Source organism: Sus scrofa, chromosome 5 (genome assembly GCF_000003025.6).
Source record: "Sus scrofa isolate TJ Tabasco breed Duroc chromosome 5, Sscrofa11.1, whole genome shotgun sequence".
Lineage (NCBI taxonomy): Eukaryota > Metazoa > Chordata > Mammalia > Artiodactyla > Suidae > Sus > Sus scrofa.
Genome location: NC_010447.5, coordinates 70885998 through 70910233, shown reverse-complemented (window position 1 = coordinate 70910233; position 24236 = coordinate 70885998). Strand labels below are relative to the sequence as shown.

Here is a 24236-nt window from a genome sequence, read left to right as displayed (position 1 = left end):
AATTTATTTTCCTGCTGAACATTATTCCCTGCTATAGATTTGCATTGCTATATCTCAGCACTTGTCTTGCCTTTCCTTTTATAAGTAAATTCGAATTGAAATATCTTTGAGATCACTTGAAGTTTAAACTTCTTGGGATTCTTCAGCTTCATGGAGCCTATATAACCTCTAACCCAGATAGCCTGCCTTGAAAAGAGACAAATTATTTTACCTTTGGTGGATATAGCAACTTCCAGAGACCATTGTCATGTATGGAATATGTTGTTATCATTCGGTTGTACTACCAATCCACCACAAAGCTTAAGTAATTGTGTTCTTATAATAAAGAATACTTTTATAGGTGGAGGGAATAGAACTCAGGGTGGATTGTTGGGGAAGAAAGGTAGGAGGGGTATGGAAAATATAATTTTCATTAAATTTGAAGTGAAAAACTATTTCCACATTGAACCAGAATCTCTCTTGCAAGAATTCATACTAATAGTGTTGCCATAAGGTATTTATTAACTCTGACTTGTCTGCTTTGATTTTAAATAACATTGTGGAGGTATGTACTTGATATCTAGTCTCCCACATCAATTATTAATCTCCCTGTATATATCAACAATTTTTGAAATTTATAGGATGCTGTTTAAGATCTGTCTGGCATGTGTAGATCATGCTAAATGGCTCCAAGAGAGACACACCATCATTTTGAAAGAATCTTTAACTTACTGAATTTATGGATAAAATTCCTGATTAGATTTCAGTATGGTTTAATCAGTAGATGACATGTCCTTTAAATGATCTAGATAGGTAAATAATTTTTAATTGTTTTTTTAAAAATATATTAAGAAAAGGGAGTTCCTGTCGTGGTGCAGTGGTTAACGAATCCGACTAGGAACCATGAGGTTGTAGGTTCGATCCCTAGCCTCGCTCAGTGGGTTAAGGATCTGGCGTTGCTGTGAGCTGTGGTGTAGGTTGCAGATGTAGCTTGGATCCCAAGTTGCTGTGGCTCTGACATAAGCTAGTGGCTACAGCTCTGATTAGACCCCTAGCCTGGGAACCTCCATATGCCGCGGGAAGCAGCCCTAGAAAAGTCAAAAAGACAAAAAAAAAAAAAAAAAAATATATATATATATATGTATATATATAAAGAAAAGACTCTTGAACATTGCTAAATCATTATCTCTCATTTACTTGAATAAGAAGTAAAAGAACAGTAGGAATGTCTTCAAAAAGTCCATTTTCACTAGTTATATGAAACATGACTAAATTTTGTCTACCTTGCTTTCACAGTCATAAAGTTTTCTGTCAGTCTTTTGATAATCTTAATCTAATAATTGTTCCATATTTTTGACTGAAATAGTTTATGAACCACTAGTCATTTGACTTTATTGTCATCTCAATAAACTAAAACCTAGAGGACTATGCTTCCAAAAAACCTCATCTACTTTTGAATCTCTTTCTTTGGGCTCCTTGTTGAGACTAGCATATTTCATCAGCTAGAAGTAGACCCATGCATTATTTCTGATTACATAACTTGCCAGCACTCACTCTCCTCATTCTTCCCAAGCCTCTTGTATAATAATACAAGCTAAATAGATTTTCATAATAACCAGACGTATTCTCAGTCCTGGAGGTTTCAGGGTAAGGCTGACTTGAGTGCCTCACCTATTTTTAAAATCCCACTAAAGCCTCCCAACTATTACTAAGTGATTGCCTAGTGAGAAGAACTCCATGTTTTTGAGATGCGTTATAATCAAGGGCTATTAAATTTTGAGTGATTGCTTTCTATGCAAACATTTGTTTTTATTTATGCCACATGAGAGTTTAAAGTAATTATCAAGAAGAATAAAATTCATTAATGGTTTTTTTTTGGGTTTTTTTTGTCTTTTGTCTCTTTAGGGCCGCACCCGTGGCATATGGATGTTCCCAGGATAGGGGTCAAATTGGAGTGTAGCCGCTGGCCTACCCCACAGCCACAGCAACACCAGATCTTAGCCACATCTGCAGCCTACACCACAGCTCACAGCAATGCCGGATCCTTAACCCACTGAGCGAGGCTAGGGATTGAACCTGCAACCTCATGGTTCCTAGTCCGATTCTTTGCCATGGTGCCACGTTGGGAATTCCCATTAATGGTTTTGAAACAGCAGAAGTTTTCTAGTAGCAGTCAAATTAAATAGAGCCTTGAAGTGATGTATTTCACTTACTTGTTATTGTTCCTCTTCAGGGCCTCATTTTAGAAAGTGGGGTTAGATAGGTTCTGTGGATCAGTAATAGAAAGTTTTCCCCCCAAAATCTTGGTAGAAAACATAAGAACGAAATATTTTCTCTAATTTAGCTGTACATGAATTTCCTGCTATCCAGTGCAAATAGAAAAGTAGGGCACTATAGAAGGAATGTGCGCTGTATTTCTATTATTCATACTCCTGAATCAGTTCAGTCTCAGTGCCTTTACCTATTGACATCTGAATTCTTTTTCCTCATAATTCTAACTCTTTCACTGTAGGTCTGATGAAAGTGATTCCTCTCTGTCGGAGGTACACAGGTACTTTCTCTCTTTCCTACATTCTGGCATTCTATTGAGGTTCTAAAATGCCTTCCTAGAAACTTTAAGCAAGTCTCATTTTGTTACATTCATAACTTGTAACCCATATAAATGCACTAATATTTTTAAACATTAATTTTAATATATTTTTGTGATCATACCTTTCAGACAAAGGACTTTTTTGTATAATAGTACAAAAACTTGTACTATTTGTTTTCTGTCTGTAATATAATCATTTTCTTTAAAATAAATGAGTTCTATGAAAATTAATTTCAAGGTTTGCTCTTTAATGACTGTTTCCCCTTCAAAGTGTAGGAGGTGAATACGTATTTTGTTCATGTTGGTTTATAGATTTTAAATAAAAATTTAGGCAGGCTTTGTGATGAAAAAAAAAAGGTATGCTAGGGAAAAAAGGATACTCTGGTACCTAATACATAGAAAGGAATAGAAAGTAAAAATTTTTTAAATAATAAATATTTTAAACTGGTAGATGCCGTTTTTAAAATAACAATGTTGCATTTTTTCATGTAATGGATATTTTGGACCCTTGATTTCTCTTTTTTTCCTCTCTATCATTTCCTCTTCCCACTAATCATTTTGTCTCCTCTCTCTTTGCACTTCTTTCCCATGTTTTGTGGCCATTTTCCTGATCATCAGTAGATCCTCCAGAAGGTAGGCAGGGGAAGGGAGAGGAAATTATAGTCTCATTCACAGTATTATAAGACTTGACTGGTTTTGCATGAAACAAAAATAAGTATTTTTTTTCCTTCACATCAGATCTGTTGTATAAATTTGCAATATTTAACCTTAATTTAAACTATCTTAAAGTTGATTTATATATTTCAGGATGTGAATAAATTATTTTAATAGAAAAAGAAATAGCATGGATTTATGTTTCCACTTTCTGTATTTTTTTTCCTGTTACCTTCAGCATTAGATAATCTTTATAAACCCTAATATTCTGAATATTTGAGAATATTCTTCAGTATCTAATGAATACAATGCTATTTTTAATGTTGAACTTATTTTTCTTCAGAAGTCTGAATAAATAAAACACATAAAAATGACAGAGATATCCTGATCTCTATGGCTGTGCCATACATAAGTCACTGGAGACAAATATTTCCTTTTGTAATATTACAATCTTTGACATGACAGAATTGTGTTGGATGTTATATCACCAAGGGAACATAAATTCTTAAGGATAAAGATAGTAATCTGAAGGAAGAAAAATTTTTAGAGGCATAGTATTATATAACCAAGGGAATCATTTAGCTTTTTTTCTTAGGATGATTTTTGTTATTAAATGCAGATCAAAACAGCCCTAATATTGTTAACATGAATTTTTTTTCTTTATAATCATCTTGTTAGAATATACATACATTATATAGTGTCCATTTTAGAAGTAATAGTTGACTGTGCATTAGATCATAATTTTTCAACATTCAAGGCAATAGTTATACTCTGGCTTCAGTTCATGCTATAAAAATAGGATTTGAAAATGGCAGATTCAGACTTTTGAGGAGGTTTTGCTTCCATTTTAGTTTTAATTGGTTAAATTCTTAGATTACCAATATGTTACTGAGCATTAATTTCAAGAATCTCATATTGATGCTAGGGTTGCAAATAATACTTTGGATTTTGTAATTATACATCCATGTGATAACAGGTCCTAGTATTATTTCTACTAATGAGGAACTCTCTTCACTTTTTGAAATCATTATAACGAAACCCTAAAAATAAACATTTTTTTTTTTAATCCTGAGCCTAAATTTATCTCCTTTAAATTTCTATGCACTGGTCTTTCATCGGCCCTCTTGAGCTATGCTAGAATTAATCCAGTATGTCTTTTTGTGCGTTTGTGTCAGCTCTTTAAATATTCAGCCATTCAACTGTGCTTTAGTATGCTTTCCAATGAAGGTCCTCTTATCAGCTCAATATTTTCAGATTCATCTGTTCCTAATATGATATAGTCTACAGAGTCTTCTTAATATGTAGAACTAGAACTCAACCTTATTCTGGATGTGGTCTTGGCAGAATGTAGTAGCTTTTTTGCTTTCTTTCTCCTGAAATATTTACTTCTATTATATGAGTCATTAAAAGTGTTAATAGAGGAATCATAAGTTGTTGATCTATTGGTGTTGTGTTCAATAAACATCTCTCTTTAGCTTTTAAAATCTAGTTAAGCCCTTTTCCTACTTGGAGCCTTCTTTTCTATCTTCATCTTAATTTTTTTTTTTCCTTCTAGGGCCACACCCATGGCATATGGAAGTTCCCAGGCTAGGGGCTGAATTAGAGCTGTAGCTGCTGGCCTACACCACAGCCACGGCAATGCCAGATCCGAGCTGTGTCTTCGACCTACACCACAGCTCACAGCAACGCTGGATCCTTAACCCACTGAGCGAGGCCAGGGATCAAACCTGCATCCTCATGGATCCTAGTCAGGTTTATTAACCACTGAGCCATGAAGGAAACTCTGTATCTTCACCTTAAATTTTATATTTAAATTTTATTCGGTGAATATTTAGTGTTAAGCACATACTTAAAATAACTGGATTTTGTCTGTAATTTTTCTAGGCAATACAGCTCTTTAATATATTCATTTAATTCACATGCCATATCTTTTTTTTTTTTTTTTTTTTTTTTTTGTCTTTTTTTAGGGCCACCTCTGCAGCATGTGGAGGTTCCTAGGCTAGGGGTCTAATTGGAGCTGTAGCCACCGGCCTACGCCACAGCCACAGCAACTCGGGATCCGAGCCGCCTCTGTGACCTACAGTACAACTCACAGCAAATCCGGATCCTTAACCCACTGAGCAAGGCCAGGGATCAAACCCGCAACCTCATGGTTCCTAGTCAGATTCATTTCTGCTGCGCCCCGAAGGGAACAGGAAAGTCTCACATGCCATATCTGACTTTATTCTGGGGTAGATACTGAAGACCTCTTTCCAGACTGACAGAAACATTGACTTTTTAGGTGTGACTCTTTAGCCCCCGATGGAACTATCTTACTTCAGGAATTTCATACTTATGCACACTATGACTGCAAGGATATCACTTGAAAAGCTTTTTGTATGGACCTTATTGGAGTCAACATATATTGTGAATATGACATTCCTCTAATTTTCTGCCTATTAATTCTATTAAGAACTTCCCCCGTGAGATTAGTATACTCATGATCTCTCTCTCTCTCTCTCTCTCTTTTTTTTTTTTTTTTTTTTGGTTTTTAGGGATGCATCCATGGCATATGGAAGTTCCCAGGCTAGGGGTTGAATCCTAGCTTCAACTGCTGGCCTACACCACAGCCATAGCCATGCAGGATCTGAGTCACGACTGATACCTAACCTGCATCTTCATGATGTTAGTCGGTTTCGTTACTGGGGAGCCACAAGGGGAACTCCTCACATTATCTCTTATTGATGAGCATTTATAGGTTTATAAGTATTTGTTTAGTGTTTTCCTTTGTGAGACTCACCAAGAAGTTTTGCCCATCTGTAATTTCTGAAATCTACTTTTTTCCTCCTTTATGGAAAATCAAGTCTACATATTTTGTCCCCTTTATTGATCTTCTTAGGGTACCAACAATGATTTTGCTTCTGTAATGATATATGCATTCAAAACCCTGTAATATAATGATATAGTAACAGAAATACTTGAACTCATTGAATAAGGCTTCACTGTCAGTTCTAATTTATCTTGAGTTTACATTTTTTCTTAATTATTTCTGTACCTTGCATTTTGAAGATTGTTCTTATTCATTAAGAAGATAGAAACAGACAGCTTTGTTTTATCTCTGTATCTTTCCTAATATGATCCCATTTGTCTTATATAATGGATACATTTCGACATAATTTTTCTTCCTGATCTGAGTAAAGATACGTCTTACTTATATATTTATCATGTCTTAATTCACTCTCATCTTTAGTTTTCCTGATACAGTTATTTCAGTTCAGATCTTGTCTCAGACTCCTTTAGGATAAGGACCATGTTTTGATAAAGGTTTATTTCCATAGTTCATAGTTTAGAGGCACAGAGCAGAAATTCCAGAAATATTAAACTTTTGAGAAAGCTCCTTAAAGAGCATTACTGTTCTTTTAAAATCTTACTCTAAAAAAATCTTCTTGAGATTTTAAGTTTTTTAACTTTTTGTTATTTCTGAGTCATTCTCCCTGAATTCAGAATTTCTGTTTATGCAGTCATTCTTGTACTTCTTCAAATTTGTTTGAAATTGCTTTCGTTGTGTTTTAGATTATGTATGTTATACCATCTCTAGAATGTCTTTTTTTTAACACAGAGTCACATCTTCCAGTTATCCATCATTTATGCGTTCTTATTTGTCAGAATTCACTGTACTTGAATGGCTCCTAGTATTACTTCATTAAATTTTGAAGAGATGAAATTGTTAATAAGAAAATTCGGTGTATCGTTGGCTTTGCTCTTTGTAGAATGCAGCTCCTAGCTGATGCCTGATTAGCTGATGTACTCCATCACTGCTATTACTATTTCATACTTTGTTCTTTTGCTTAAAACATAGACAAGGGAGCAATCTGGATCTTATTAATTAGTTACTTAGAAAGACTTCTTAAAGTCAGGGGAAAAGTTAAAAGTATATTCATGATATAGCTACTGAAGTAATCTTGTTTCTTTTTCCACCACCTCAGGGGCATAATCAACCCATTTCCACCTTCAAAAGGAATCAGAGCTTCTCCACTTCAGTGTGTTCACATAGCTGAAGGGCATACAAAAGCTGTGCTCTGTGTGGATTCTACTGATGATCTTCTCTTCACGGGATCAAAAGGTGCTACTAGTTGTGTCATGTGGATATTTAACAGATTTTTTTTAATGATTACATTTTAGTAGGTTTTGAAAAAATTTGTCAAACTGCTTAAGGCTCATAAGAATCTGAAAGATAATCTGGGTTCAACTCTTGAGTTATATAAAATATAAAATCATTGCAGAGTTGGAAAGAAAGTAAAACCTCTGTTGATGTTGTGTGACTAGCATGGTGAGGGAATATATCTCCTTTCGATAATTGAGCACCTAATACATACAAAGCCCTGCACTTAGTTATGCAGGCTATATAGATTTCTACAAAAGGCAACTGTAGTGTACAGTGTGGTAAAGAGAGTAAGATGGGTAGCAACCACCATTTCTTCAGCACTCACTGTATGTCAGAGATTATAGTAGGGGCTATGCAAATTATATCACATTCAATTCTCAGAACAACCCCAGTGAAATACATGTTGTGTTCTCATTTTACAGATGAAGAAACTGAAGATTCAAGAAATTAACTAATTTTCCCACATACCCTTAGCTAGTAAGAACAGGATTGGAAACCTAGGTCTACTCCCCTTCAAACCTTCACTCTTAACCTTTCTGGTACAGTTGCAGGCAACTAGAAATCAACTGGAAATTATTTGAAGAGTTATAGACAAAGAGTTTGGGAGTTTCAGAAAAGGGAGAGATTGTGCTAAATTGTGAAAAATAGGAAAGGCTTTGATAAGGAGGCATTTAGGATGAACCTTACAGAATTGCTTGGATATTGACTGGTAAGGATTGGCAGCCAAGATTAGAGAACAACATAAGCAGAGACATTGAGGTAGAAGAGGGTCTGGAAACTAAATCCAGTTGGGTTGCAAAGTAGAGTATGTACAAGAGAAGTGGTGGATAGTGAGGCTAAAAAGATGAAAAGGAAACATATAAAATAATAAAAAATTAAAAAAAAGAAAAGAAGGCACATATAGGAATTTGGGATGCTAGTTAAAGTTTTTTTAGGAATGTTATAAGACTCAGTTTCAGTTTAATTGGCAAACGTTTATTACCCACTGTCTATAAGGGAACTATAAGAATCTAGCTAAAACTTATGAATTATAAATAATGGCAAGTAATTCCTCAGTTTATTAAATTTGCTCTGTAAAAATGTAATTTTCTAATGACTCACATTAACTTTATTTCTTCAGGATAAGTAGATATATATCATCAGAAAAACAAAATAGAATAATTTCCTGATTATGTTTTTGGATCAAAAGTAAACTCTATCATTCAGTGACCCCTGGAAAAGAAAGGTGTATCTATTTCTGAGCTTGGAATGTTGTGAGGGGGTAAAAGAGTGATCAAAGCAGAATGTTTTAAAGAGGCCGATTTGGGATTGCCATTTTAAATTCAGGGGCAATTTGAAGCAATACTCTTTTAATATGTCTATTTCAAAATTTTGTATAATTTTTTTTTTTTACCACCACATAATGTATACATCAGACATCCCTGGCTTTCATCCAATCCTTCATACCTACTTTGCCTTTGAACCTGCTGCAAAATATCAAAGATGGAGTTAGGATGCCTGCTGCAAGTTAATGGAATAATTACTTGCTCATTTTTTCCTCATAAAAGAGAACTTGTTATTGTTAAGAGAATCTCATTTAGTTCATGTTGACAGTATTTCTTCTTTTTAAATTTGTTTTTAGATCGTACTTGTAAAGTATGGAATCTGGTGACCGGGCAGGAGATAATGTCACTAGGGGGTCATCCCAACAATGTCGTATCTGTAAAATACTGTAATTATACAAGTTTGGTCTTCACTGTGTCAACATCTTATATTAAGGTGTGGGATATCAGAGATTCAGCAAAGTGCATTCGAACACTAACGTAAGTAACTTAAACAGCATAAGGGTCAAATAGTTCTTGCTTACAAAATATAGAGAAAGGTAGGCCTATGAATGCATTTTTATTCATTCATCCCTGTCCACTTACCAAGAATATTAAAGTTTTTACAGTAAGAACCCAGATAAAATACGGTTAAAAAATATTAAGAAAAGAAAATATGGAGTTCCCGTCGTGGCGCAGTGGTTAACGAATCCGACTAGGAACCATGAGGTTGCGGGTTCAGTCCCTGCCCTTGCTCGTGGGTTAACGATCCGGCGTTGCCGTGAGCTGTGGTGTAGGTCACAGACACGGCTCGGATCCCGCGTTGCTGTGGCTCTGGTTAGGCCGGTGGCTACAGCTCTGATTCGACCCCTAGCCTGGGACCTCCATATGCCGTGGGCGCGGCCCAAGAAATAGCAAAAAGACAAAAATAAATAAATATCTAAAAAAAAAAAAAGAAAATATGAGCTCAATATTAAATAGGAAAGATGAAGTCATATTTGATCTGTGACTGAGTACACATTTCCTATTTCCTTCCTCCTAAATAACTCAGGAATTAAGTTTTCATAGCATTCATTACTCGATGTAGTTAAATGATTTACATTACTTGCTTCATATGAATACCAGTCCTTGGAAAATGGCTGAAATCACCATTGTGATCTTTTTTTTAGAATTTACACTGCTCTGGTGTTAGCCCGTCTTTCATAACTATAAGTTATGTTGAACAGTTTGAGGATGAGTTTGTTTTCTGTGTCTGTTATCATATATATTTTTTAAATATAGAGCAAATAATGATTCTTTTTGCCATAAGGCTAATGAACTGTTTTACATAATTAAAATTAAAATTAACTCTGTTCATTATATAAGAGAAGAGAGCAGTTAATAGTTAGTTTTACTAATTTGTAGAGTGGGATTATTAACATTTAAGTGCTGTTTTGTATTTTGAGAATTTGCTCATTATTTACCATATTGAATAGAAGTCTCTCAAGGGAAATTTTAGGAAAAGAACACTGTATCTTATGTTAGAAATTTACCAATCCAGTTGACTCACTAAAATCATATTTGAAAAGATTGATTGTAATACTTTAGAAGTTCGCTGAGAAAATGTTTCAAAATTTTAAAATAGACTTGCCATTTAGAATTTAGGTGAGGAAACAGGAATATGTTAAGTCATGTTTAAGTCTTTAGCATATCCTAAATAATCCACGTATGGTTGGGTTAAAGTAAACAAAAAACTGGAAATAATTTTAAAAGTTTTTAGTGTCTTTAACTCAAAAGGACAAATTTTACATATGTAAGGAATATTGGTAGGCTTGTTCCTCAGGGAACTTCTGGAAGCTTCAGGAAAATAAACTACCTTTGTGGCACTGTGTCATTTATCAAGTTTTTTTAAATCTATATTATCTAATCTTTTCTGAAAAGTCATCCCTAACTCAGGGCCCAGAATTCCTAGTGTTATACTAGACTCTCAGATTAGGAGTTTTAAGCCATGTCATCTTGTCTTCTTCATTCGTTTATTCATTTATCTGTCAACATGTTTATTTATAAATGCCGACTATGTGCCCATGAGGTGCTGGGTTAGGTACAGTGCATAGAGTGACCAAAGAGCACAGATCTTATTGTTTCCTATAGCCAGTTTCCTAAGAAATTAAGCTTAACTCTTATCCAGAAATGTGACTTATTTTGCTTTGTTTTCCCTCTGTTAAGATCTTCAGGTCAAGTTACTCTTGGAGATGCTTGTTCTACAAGTACCAGCCGGACAGTTGCTATTCCTTCTGGGGAAAACCAGATCAATCAAATTGCACTAAACCCTACTGGCACCTTCCTTTATGCAGCTTCTGGAAATGCTGTTAGAATGTGGGATCTTAAAAGGTAGAATTTTAAAGAAATTGTACTTCCTGTATATGGCAAGTACAATTTTCACACATTAATAACATTAGTGGATATGACATCTAATTTGTAGAAGCTCAGAAGTTAATATAAAATCCTAGGCTTTTCTGTTTGCTAAAACACCCCTAAAAGTCTCTTCTATCCGCTTAATGCCTTCATTTGCAAATTCATGATTTTCTTTTCTTTTGGTTTCCATTTCTGGGAAAAAGTATATGAAGGAAAATAACCTTTCTTAATATTTTTCTACAAGTTGTGTTGTTTACCGGGAAGAGGCCGAGATTCTCATTCTAGTTGTATCAGTACCTTTGGAAGAATTATGCATCTTATATTTCAGAATTTTCAGTTAATAAACTTTACTACTTTGAGCATAAATCCTCATAGGATTTATATATGTATTTATATATTTGACAAATATTAAGAAAATGAAGTGAGTAAAAAGAGGAAAATGATAAACTGAAATGTAAGTTATTACGTCTTTGATTTGATTTTTATTTACTATGAAGCATGAGCTTTTATCCTTCATTTGAGTGTTTATTTTAGCTTTTCTAGTTTTCAAAATTTTGGCAGCAAGGGAATATTTATTATTTATTTATTATTAACAAATATTTAGTCAACAGGCACTATACTGTGGTAGGTACTGGGGATCAAGACTGAGCAGGACAAATGTCATGTCTACCTTCTTAGGACCCATCTTATAATGGAGGATAAGGGCCATTAAACAGGCAATTGCAGGATGTAATGTAAAGTTTGTAATTCAGGTAGTGCAGGTAGTTAGGTAATGATCCCTTCTAGAAGGGATTTGTCAGTGGCAAATCAAAGGGCAAATTATTTTAGAAATTTTGAAAATAGCTAGTTACAACTTGTAACTTTTTAATGCATGATACAGGAAGTATAATAAACATAATGTATAAATAAATAAATGAGACAGAAAAAGAAGAAATACAATCCTGAGGGTTTTTTTAAGAAATAAAAAGAATATTGGAAACTGTGCTTGTTTAAGAAAATTAGGAAAGGGATGAGGACTATGTTTATTTTATTTTATTTTTTTTGTCTTTTTAGGGCCGCACCCACGGCGTATGGATGTTCCCAGGCTAGGGGTCAAATAGGAGCTCCAGCTGCTAGCCAACACCACAGCAACAGCAATGCTGCATCTGAGCATATCTGCGACCTACACCACAGCTCACAGCAACGCCGGGTCCTTAACCCACTGAGCAAGGCCAGGGATCGAACCTGCATCCTCATGGATACTAGTCAGGTTCATTATCACTGAGCCACAAAGGGAACTCCTGGGTTTATGCTTGAGGATATTAAACTTGACTTGTGTTGAAGCACCATGGAGGAAGATACTCCAAAGTCATGACATGAGACAGGAAAGAGAGCAGCTTTTGAAAACCTTTATACTTTCTTTTCTGCGGAAGAGTTAGAGCCTTTGAAACCTGCTTGATTTCAGCAACATGATTATAAACAGATTCATCTTACCAAAATTACTAAGAAAAGAGTTTCAAGGAACAGTAATATTTTAGAAGCCAAATACATCTCTGTATTCCAGCAGCTTGACTTGAGGTAGGACTATGAAACAAATGTTTATTGTCATCCCCTGACAATTGACATCATACATTTTTCTAGTTGTAAGATATATTCTGATCATTTTCATACCTTTATAATAACTGATGAAACTGACTACCTATTTTCTGACACACATATGTACACACACATGTATGTAAATATATGTATATATGTATATACGATGGGTATATGATGTGTATATATGATGGGTGTACAAATGCATGTATGTGTATATGTGAAAATAATATGTGTGTGTGTGTAATAAAATAATCTTTCTCCATATTGTTATTTTCTAGTTATATCGGTGGCATAATTTCAAATTGGCCCTAATAACATCAATCATATGTCTATAACATGTTCAGACATTTAACAGATTAGGTGTCTAGACTTAGGTTGGAGTTAAAATTAGCCTTTGAGAAATTTTAGGACTTTTGATGCCTTTTCATTTATTGCTAGAGTGACCATTAGTCTCTTCAGAATAACAGATTTAGGACTTATTACACGTCCATTGCAGAATAGATTCGTTTGGCCACTTTTTTTTTGGCTTTTTAGGGCTGCACCCACGGTATATGGAGGTTCCCAGGCTAGGGGTCAAATCAGAGCTGTAGCCACCAACCTACAACACAGCCACAGCAATGCAGGATCCAAGCCGCGTCTGTGACCTACACTACAGCTGACAGCAAGACCAGATCCTTAACCCACTGAGTAAGGCCAGGGATCGAACCTGCGTCCTCATGGATGCTAGTCAGATTCGTTTCTGCTGAGCCATGACAGAAACTCAAGGTTGGCCATTTTTTGACTCTTAATTTGAATAGAGCTGCCTAGAGGTGAAGTTAAATTAAAAGAAAATTAGTGAACAGTTTTATCAAAGAATGTTGATTATTTTTGTTGAGGCTTAGCACCTGCATGCTAAGAAATACTTTCAAACAAAATTATTTTTCTTTCTTTTTTAAAGGTTTCAGTCCACAGGAAAGTTAACAGGACACCTAGGCCCTGTAATGTGTCTTACTGTAGATCAGATTTCTAATGGACAAGATCTAATCATCACTGGCTCCAAGGACCATTACATCAGAGTGTGTATAATAAAGTTGTTGAATTGTATTCTTCTGTTAAGTGATCAATTTAAAGTGTTCAGTTGCACCTAGAACCGTTTTCTCTTAATCAGTTTTCTTTTTTTCTCATTTCTAGCCTTTGCTTTTTCTTCCTGATCTTTTCTTTACTCATAGTTCCTGTTTTCATTGCTGTATTATTTAAATATATATCCTCACTTTAATAAAAGATAGATAGGGAGGAATTTTAAAGATTTTTTTTTTTTTGGCTCAGTCATCTAATGACTTAATAATTGTCTTGTCATCAGCATCTTTTATGCTGAACATATTATGGTTTTCAGATTTTATGCAAGTGGCAGATTAAGATGAGGAGAGATGCATAGTTTGATTCTGGAGATGTTATATTTGAGATGCTAATAGAGGACCTCTTTCTATAGGCCAGTAGGCTATTTGAAAGATAAGTCCAGGGCTCAAGACAAGTTATGACTAGACAAGTATGTTTTGGAGCCATTCCAATAGAAACAGATATTCAAGGAAACAGGGTAGTTGACACAACCAAAACAGAGAGGTTGACATGACTTAGCCTTGGGAAATCCTGTAAGAACCAACAGGAGTAAAAAGAGGATACAGCAATAAAGAGAAGTAGGAAAAGTACAAGTATACTTTTTTAAAGAAACTTTAAGAGATGAAAAATAGAGTAATGACTTCAAAATAGAATGGTTAAGGGAGGAGGATTTTGTATTTGGTAGACTTGAGCATATGAGTTTATATGCTTAGGAAATGGGTTCAGTGGAGAGAGAAAGTGTGAAGAGTGAAGGGGTGGCAATTGATGAATCAGATAAAAAACTGAAAAATTTTTGATTGATGAATCAGATAAAAAAAATCCGATCAAAATGTGAACCTGGGAAAGAAGTAAGTACACTCTACATCTGAAAAGAAGAGAAGAGATGGGAAAGAGAATGTTTCGGGATAAATGGAAACTTTTGTAACTGGAAAGAGGGTCTAGAAAGTTTATTTTTGATCATACTAGCCTAGCCTTCTTAGAAAATCACAAGGTCAACAAGCTGAGAGAGAGTTGAGGGCAGCTGAGGGGAGTGGAAGATTTTGTTTTTTGGGTTTTTTTTTGTGTTTTTTTTTTGTGTGTTTTTATTTTCCCACTGTACAGCAAGGGGGTCAGGTTATCCTTACATGTATACATTACAATTACAGTTTTTCCCCCAGGGAGTAGAAGATTTTGGATAGCAGCTTTGGAGAGTTTGAGATGACCATCAGGATTGCAGAGCTACCTAGTGGTGCTTAAGTAACTATCGTAGCATTTACTTGAATTTCAACTGGATTGCTATGTAGTATTTTTATTATTTAGCATATTATTTATATATTCATCCATGAAAAAATGGTTGCCTTTCTTAGGAGCCTATAGACATGTAAACATGTGACATGGAAGCAAAAGTAGTATGAAAATACAGCTCAGGTTCATCCTGAGTCATTCATAGAGGTTATTTTAGTTAACTTAGTAAAATAGCATAAGAAGACAAATCATGTCTGGTTAATATACATGTGTATATGTTTCTATGAATGGACACATGTAGGTATTTATTCATAGGTTAAATAGGATGACTGCTTTCTTTCTGCTTTTATTTAGATGTTTGATGTAACTGAAGGGGCTCTTGGAACCGTGAGTCCCACCCACAATTTTGAGCCCCCTCATTATGACGGCATTGAAGCACTAACCATACAAGGGGATAACCTATTTAGTGGGTCCAGAGACAATGGAATCAAGAAATGGGATTTAGCTCAAAAAGACCTTCTACAGGTAATACAAGTCACTGGTATTCTCTGTGTATATTTGCATTGTTTACAGATGATAGCAATCAGGGCTTCCTCTTAAAGAGTGTTTCATCATCACCCACCAGAGTTACTAATTATGAAGAGGGAAATGGTCAACATTTAATTTAATTCCTAGATAAGAGGCGAATAGAGGCTGATAATAGTTGGAAGATCTGGGATTGCCCCTGTGCATGTGTTTACTAAAATAAAACTACTCTTTGAGCTGTCACAATTTCTCATTATGTTTTATTTTTGTTTTATGTATACATATCCCAAAGAGTACCAAGTTTCACTGAGTCAAAGCAGTCTAAATGACTCCTCATCTGTAAGAACGTGTTCATACATCAAAGAGTAGAAAACTCTCATTTCCAGTTGAGTTGAAGTATATTGACAATACAATTAAATACTGGTGGCTTTTCCTATTTTCCAGAGCAGGAAATTAGTTAACAGATGAAATTGTTCTCAATTTCAGGATTTTCCTTATGTGTATGGATGTGTGTGTATTGCAGTTGCTACCACTTTCCTGCTTACAACCAGTTGAAAACAAAATGAACAAGTACCATGAATTTTAATAGGAAAAAAAAAACCTGGCAACAGGTGCATATATTGCATTCAAAAGCTTTTCCTTTGTATATATACATTCTTAGACGTGACTTTTATATTATGTGTGTAAATATATTTATACATAAAAGAAGGTCATACAGTCTGAGCTTATAATCATTATTTACTATTATGACATGTATAGGTTGGCTCCAGCCTTCAACAAAAAGCTTTAAGTCTCTGTGTTCTCTTCCAAAATTTAAGGCAGTGATTTTATGAGACAATCCTTATATTCTGCATACCAGGTTTTAGTTTTTAGACTTGTTATGTGAGATGCATTTAGAGAAAGGTGAGATATTTACTCCTTTGAAGAAGAAGTGATGTTTGAAAAATTCTGTATACTATCTAGGTCTTTTGGATTCTACAGGTTTTGAACATTCTTGTTCTTTAAAAACGGACAACACTGATGATAATTAGTGAGGCAAATTGGGGAGCAAATTACAGATTTATTTTTTTAAATCATATAAGTGGTTTCATAGAAAACCACATTCATAGTTTCCACGCCAGTTCAGTGTTCCAAATACCGAATTTTGTCAGTGAAAGCTTCTGTTACTTATGGTATGAAAAATGTCAGTTTGGAAGGCTCCCTTTAGGCTGCTGATTTTTTCCTTTTTTTTTTCTCTCAGCAAGTTCCAAATGCACATAAGGATTGGATCTGTGCCCTGGGAGTGGTGCCAGCCCACCCAGTTTTGCTCAGTGGCTGCAGAGGGGGCATTTTGAAACTCTGGAACATGGATAACTTTGTGCCAGTCGGAGAGATGAAAGGTCATGATAGTCCTATCAATGCCATATGTGTTAATTCCACCCATATTTTTACTGCAGCTGAGTAAGTTTTTCCTATATCTTTCTCTACATTTGTTACTTGTATTCAGTTCTAATAAATACTATAAGTCATAAATATCTGGAAATGCAGAGCATATAGAATCCTCCTTTTATTACCATTGTTCTAATGTCTGCTTATGATGTCTTATTTATATTTTCTGAGGTACACTGTGGGCACTGAGTTTTGGCTCCCCAGGTTACATGATAATAGTGTTACTCCTATATCAGCTTTCTGCTTCTATTGGGAAGTCTGCTGCCATATCTGCCTCTGGTGGCTTTAATTAAAAAAAAAAAAAAATCACTCATAGGTGACTAATTTCTAAAGATTTTTTTTCCCCCAAAACAACAATAAATTTGTCATTCTTCACATTTTGGACAAATCACTTTTTAAAAAATCTCTTTATGCCTCTTCTACCTCCTTTAAGTTTAAGTGCATAGTAATATCTGCTTCCTTCTTTTTAGGAAGGCTGGATTGATTAATTTATTTACTCATTTACTCATTCATGATGAATCTCCTATGCATCAGGCACTGTACTTGGGAATAACAAAGTGAGCAATAGAGTTACAATAGCCTTCATTCTAAGGAGAAGAAAATAAATAAATAAAATAATTAGTGAGAAGTGCTCTGCAGAAAAATAAGGCGGGGAAGGGAGTGTCATGGGGAGGGGGTGGTTTACACGATAAAGTGGTCAGAAAGGCCTTGCTGAGAAAGGCATCTGATCTTCTAATGTCTTTCTTTCTCAATAAGAATAACCATACCATTTTATTTAAAATTGTGATCTCCCCTATCACCTAGTACTCCCAGACCCCTTTGCTATGCTCTTTAATTTTTCTATAACATTTATTACTTGATAATAAACTTTATAATGTAATTATTTATTATTTATATATTACGTATTATATAATCTGTAATTTAATTATTTGTAATGGTTTATTGTATGTCTCCTCTTGCTAGAATGTATGATCTACAAAGTTGAAAGATTATGTTTTTTATTTTTTATTTATTTATTTATTTTTTCCCACTGTACAGCAAGGGGATCAAGTTATCCTTATATGTATACATTTTTCCCCCACCCTTTGTTCTGTTGCAACATGCGTATCTAGACATAGTTCTCAATGCTACTCAGCAGGATCTCCTTGTAAATCTATTCTAAGTTGTGTCTGATAACCCCAAGCTCCCGATCCCTCCTACTCCCTCCCTCTCCCATCAGGCAGCCGCAAGTCTATTTTCCGAAGACAAATACCATATAATATCACTTATAACTGGAATCTAATATCCAGCACAAATGAACATGTTTGTTTATTTTTAATATATCCCAAGCACCTAGAATAATGCCTAGTACACAGCAAGTTCTCAGCAAACATTTGTTGAGTGGATGGAGGAATGAATAAATGGAATGGATTAATGGGTGGATGAATGAACATGTCTCCTTGCTCTTTTTGTTGTACATGTGCTGTGTGGGTTGGTGAGAGATTATCGCTGTCCTTCAGGTTTGTTGAGACGTCATTGACGTAGAGCACGGTATAAGCTTAAGGTGTACATCATAATGATTTGACTTACGTATATAATGAAATGACTACTATAGTAAGTTTAGTTAACATCCGTCATTTCATGTAGAGACAAAAAGAGTTCTCTTATGGGTGAGAAGATTATTGATTAAAAACTAGAAAGCCTGGATTCTAGGCTCAGCTCTGTCCTATTCTGTGTTACATTGGACAAGTTACTAAACTTTCTTTTTCCTTGAAATGGACTACCTAATCTTTGAAATGCATTTTAACTATTAAATTCTATAGCAACTCTTTCTTTTGGCTTTGGGTTTATTAGGAAATTGAAGAAAAGCAGCGCTCCCTTTTTAGAGCCATGAGGGACATGGTTAAGAAATGTGATTGTCTAATGACTGGTCCCTAGAACCCACATGTTGGGTGAACAAAAATAAGTATTTCTCACAAACGCTTTGAATCATCGATGTTCTATTTAAGTAGGGTATTAGTCCACTTCTTAGTAGCCTCCTGCTTTTTCTGTGGGCTTATGCTGATTTTACCTAAACACCTTTCTTCCTGACTATTTGACTTTACTATGAGCTCTTGTGTCTAAAGACCTCTGCCCATGTCATATCAGTATACTGTTTGAGAGATGGGGACCTGAGCCATATTGCCTAGTTTCAAATCTTGACTCTTTCACTTATTTTGTGATTTGGGCAAATTATTAACTTCTCTGGACCTCAATTTGCTCTTCAGTAAATGGGGGATAATAGCATTATCTATATCTTATGGTAGGTAAAAAGTATAAGTATATCAAGTATATTAATGTATGTGAGGAGAACGTAATTACACGCCTGGCATGTAATAAGCCCTTGTAAATATGAGCTATTTTAAATTTCATTGTTATGCGCCCCTGCTTGATATGCCTATGGGACAGTGTATATTTTTACTTACATCTATTTAAAGACCTTTTCAGAAAATGTTTTCATAAGTAATTCTGAGAACTGTTTCTTTATCTTTCCACCTCTTTTCACATGTTCATTTTTAATTTATTATTTTGTAGTGATCGAACTGTGAGAATTTGGAAGACTCGGAATTTGCAAGATGGTCAGATCTCTGACACAGGAGATCTGGGGGAAGATATTGCCAGTAATTAAACATGAATGAAGATAGACATAAACTGAATACTGTGACAGTGCTCTATGTTCTTTATGGAAAATATTGTCCTGCATTTATTTAGCAAATGTTGTGAATGGGATTAACTGGAAAATATATCTGAATCCAACTGCTAAATATAAATGGTATCCTAATAAAGTTGTGTACTATCTTATATGCTTAATTTTAGTATCTACCAGTGCATATATAACCTATAATTGATATACTGCTTGATTCGCACTTTTATCATGGCTGGATTTTTGTGTCTAGTACTATAAAAAACACCTTCAAAATATTTGAAATACAAGATGTCTGCTTTTGTAACAGTCAGAAAATACACCTGTAATACAATGCAATCCACTGTTATCTCATTCATATAGTTTGTTCAGATGATTTACGTTATCTAAAGTATATTGGGATTGTAAGTCAAACTGTCGTCTATTTGTGTGGTATTTCTATCAGTCTACAGAGAGTTCCCAAATTTAAAAGCTGTTAATGTAATGCAAAAAGATATGAGAGTATTATTGTGGTGATTCTTCATAAAATGGAATTGACCTTAATCTACTAACAAAGAATGTTAAACAGATTGTGTTAGATGTTGACGTTGACTTGTATTGACCAAAGTTTTGCAGCTGTGCTATATTCTGTGCTCAGGACTAAAATTCTATTAAATTGTTTTATTAGTGCTGTGCATACATTCTGTGATGGGAAACATTTTTGATGTCCTAACAGAAATATATTTTGATCTATTTTCCTATGGAGTTATTTCTATTATCACCTTCTGATTTAATTTTTATTTAATAGTAGTATTTCTTTCCCTTTTTACCTAATTTTTTATATGCTGCTAAATATATTTTAAAGATACTGTGTTTGCAAACCTTGGTAGCTATGATGAGAACTATATCATGTGCAGTGGGAAAAGCTATGTAAATAGGTAGATTGTAAAGAGAGAATGTCATGTTGTAACTGTATGAATTTTTAAATGCTGTAGATTGGATTTTGCAAAAGGATGTATAATTTATCTGTCTGCTTGGAATATTAATTTGTAAATTCTGCAAATTTAATTTTTATGTGGATGGTAGGACACTTGAAAATATTGTCTTGTGGTCTTTTTCCCCTAAGATATTTGCTTGTACATGAAAGCTTAGCCAGGGCTTAAATAAACATGTTGCTATGGATTATTTTTATTCCTTTGTTCTTAATTGTATGAAAATGACCAGTGTTAGTAAGGCTTTATTTTACCTATGTGATACAAGACAAATTTTTTCATTATCAGTCCAGCACTATATAGGCATTTCTTTTTTTGCTCACTAGACATGAAGTATTCTTGAAAAGTATGAAACATAACCTCATCTTGAGGAAGCAAGGAAACTCAGCAGTTAAAGGACTCAAACTATAGAGCTTAGGGATTTGAACATAGATGGTAAATCAAATAAAACATATTCCTATAACTGTTAGGACAGTAGTGACCTTGATTATTTGAGAAGAAATGGGAGGCATGCTGGCTAGCAGGTGTTGCAGGAGGTGAGTTGGGAGTGTAGAGGGGTGAGGAGGTCCTAGAAATGTTCTGTTTCTTGACCTGAGTCCTAAGTGACCTGTTAAATTGTACCTATATTTCTCTTGCCTATTTTATGTATGTGTACTGTGTTTCACAGTGAAATAAATGTGTATGTCTGTGTCTGTGTCTGTGAATCTATTTTAAACTTGAAGGGATTTTCCTGTAAAGGGTATCTCACCTACTGTATAATTTTGCCTCCTTCCCTGGAGGAAGATATGATGTTAAGACTTGAGAGATATTGTCAGGACTATTTTGAACTTTTTTTTTTTTTTTGGTCTTTTTGTCTTTTCTAGGGCTACACCCGCAGAATATGGAGGTTCCCAGGCTAGGGGTTGAATCGGAGCTGTAGCCACCGGCCTACACCATAGCTCATGGCAAGGCCAGATCCTTAACCCACTGAGCAAGGCCAGGGATCCAACCTGCAATCTCATGGTTCCTAGTCGGATCCGTTAACCACTGTGCCACGAGGGGAACTCCAGAACTATTTTGAACTTTAATACTCTTGGAGTGTTTCTTTTCAAGAGACCATTGCTCATCAGTTCATTTGACAGTTAATTTATTCGGCAAATGTTTATTGAGCTCATACAAGCCAGGTACTGGAGACGGAAAAAATAACAAGACTGAGATGATGCTTTCCCTTTGAGTGAAGGAGAGAAACCTAGCACTTATTTAGCTTTGGAAGTGCTCAGGTAGGGAACATCCAGGGGCTCAATTCCCGACCCCATTAGACGTCTGTTACATGGTCCTGAGCACTGGGTTTGTTTATGCAGAATTCAAAGCCCAGCATCTGTTCTACCTTTTAAAATACTGGAGGTTCAGCTAGAGTTAATCTGATTCAAGTAATTAAAATGCATACGTAAAAGAGGCAGTCCTCTTAGAGACTTACATTTTGTCTTTTTTTTTTTTTTTTGTCTTTTCTAGGGCCGCACCCGTGGCATATGGAGGTTCCCAGGCTAGGGGTCTAATCAGAGCTGCAGCCCCCGGCCTACCCCAGAGCCACAGCAACGCAGGATCCGAGCCGCATCTGCGGCCTACATCACAGCTCACGGCAATGCCAGATCCTCAACCCATTGAGCAAGGGCAGGGATTGAACCCAAAACCTCATGGTTCCTAGTTGGATTCGTTAACCACTGCACCACGACAGGAACTCCCCCTCAACATCGATTTTTCAAATTCTCTTTTCAGCCTCAGAATAGGTTGCGTTCTTACTATGTTATTAGGGAGTTGATTTGCAAATTACCACACAGATACTGATAGTTGGGATTTTATATTTACAAGTTATAGATATAAAATGTACAGATAGCTCTATATGAGCATGATGGTACAAAAAATAAGTTATCTTTTCATCTAATTTCATCTAATTTTCATCTAATTTCTAACATTATAGTTTCATATAATTCATATAATAGTTTCATATAATTTCTAACATTATAATTAGATGCTCAACCAACTTTAAAATATTACAGCTGCCATTAATTTCCCCTCTTTTTAGAGGAAGTTAATAATTATAATAGCCAACATTTATTGGACATTTTCCCCTTTGTTTGACTAGGCATCCCTGAAATGGGAGGAATCTTAAGAGGCCACTGAGAATCAGAAGCACCTGACTTCAGAGCTGGTACATCCTAGAATTGGTAAAATCCAGTATTGGTGAAATACATCCTAGAATTGATGAAGTATAGTATTATGGGGGATTCTGCCAGACAGACAAAAATAGTGACAAATACACACTACATCCTAGATGACAGATAATAGGATTCCAAACCCCTTATGTTTTGGTGTGTTATATTTAGGAAAAGCAAACACCCCACTTCTCAGACTTTCTTTCAGTTTGGGTTCCGCATTTAACCTGGCTTTCGCTAAGCCTGTGAACCCAGACACAATAGAGTAAGGAGGAATCTGCCTCTGCAGCAAATTTGGAAAGGCCTTTGTTTTTTCCAGTGGCAGAAACAGGGCCCCAGCTTCTGGCACAAACTGTGGATGTTGAGAGGCAGGGCACAGGGCAACGGGCTGAGGTGGCCATCCTGAAGTCTGTATCCAGGGTAGTGGTTCTCTCATTTGTTCCCACTCTTCCTAACTGTGGTGGAGGCCAGCTCTGGGGGTGACCTAGCACCTACTCACAATTTTATAAGCACCCACTTCCCTCTATAAAATTCTTTTCTACTTAAATCAACTATAATGTCTTCCGTATTTGCAATTGAATTCTAAAAGATACACCATCTCTTTGTGGCTAGTATTTTAAGAAACTTCTTTTTTTTCTTTTCTGGATACTAATCAGTTCTCAAGAACGACTATCCTTTTTTTCTCATTAATGTATTTAATTGTTTCAACTTTGAAAACAATGCCTTTTAGTTTAACGGAATCTCCTTAAGTGCTATTGTTTTTATTTAGTACCGAATTGTCTTTTCTCCCGTGTGGCAGTTCTCTTTTTCGAGGAGACCCCACCAGTTATTCTGTTTTGTCTTCCTTTCTCCAGCTGCTTGGTTCAGCTTAGGTATAGTTGGTGTTACTTTTCTTTACCCACTCATGATTCTGTTGACCCTGTGTGGTCGGTGCAGGCTGGTGATGAGGACACAGCTCTTCGCTCTGGCAGGCCTGCGATTTACTGGAAGTTGTCAGTCCTCTCTTAGTGCCCTGGGAAATGCCTTCTGCTCTCTCTGCCTCCCAATTTGCAGGTGTTAACCTTCATATGTGCAGCTGTCTCACAGTTCTGGGCCTGGAAGATTTTGCACAACAGGCATTCAGAGGTGGAGGGATTCAGGCACAGATTGTTTGATCATATCTCCAGAGTTTCTGATTCAAAATAATTTGCATTTCTAACAAGTTCATAGATGATGCTGATGCTGGTGCTGAAGGGCCCACACTTTGAGAATCACCGGCCTAAATCAACTCTATTCTTCAGTTTCTTTGGGAAACTGTTTAAAACAAATCAAAGCCAGCAATGCCCTGGCAACATAGGTAAGGAATTCTGATCTAGTTCCTGGGTCAGTTGACAGGAAGGATTCCCATACCATGACTAGAGAAGCACACTGCCCACTCTCTCTGGAGCAACTTAGTAAGCATATAGTTCTGACTGCTACTAGAAGCCATCTACAACCACAAAGGAATCCAGCTTTGGATC

At 35.5% G+C, this 24236-nt stretch overlaps 1 protein-coding gene across 15 annotated transcripts in view; it reads left to right on the top strand.

The window, feature by feature from the left end:
• KIF21A (kinesin family member 21A) overlaps positions 1-21235 on the top strand; it is a 140834-nt gene extending 119599 nt beyond the window's left edge. For 5 of the 15 annotated variants that reach the window (XM_013997931.2, XM_021092529.1, XM_013997928.2 and 2 more), the window contains 9 exons: positions 2492-2530; positions 3188-3202; positions 7189-7325; positions 8989-9169; positions 10874-11038; positions 13578-13695; positions 15314-15484; positions 16725-16924; positions 19466-21235. In XM_013997931.2, the coding sequence (XP_013853385.2) occupies positions 2492-2530; positions 3188-3202; positions 7189-7325; positions 8989-9169; positions 10874-11038; positions 13578-13695; positions 15314-15484; positions 16725-16924; positions 19466-19559 (1120 nt within the window). In that variant the 3' untranslated portion in view covers positions 19560-21235. The remainder of the gene's footprint in view (positions 1-2491; positions 2531-3187; positions 3203-7188; positions 7326-8988; positions 9170-10873; positions 11039-13577; positions 13696-15313; positions 15485-16724; positions 16925-19465) is intronic. The other 10 variants (XM_013997935.2, XM_021092530.1, XM_021092527.1 and 7 more) reach the window with 5 other exon arrangements.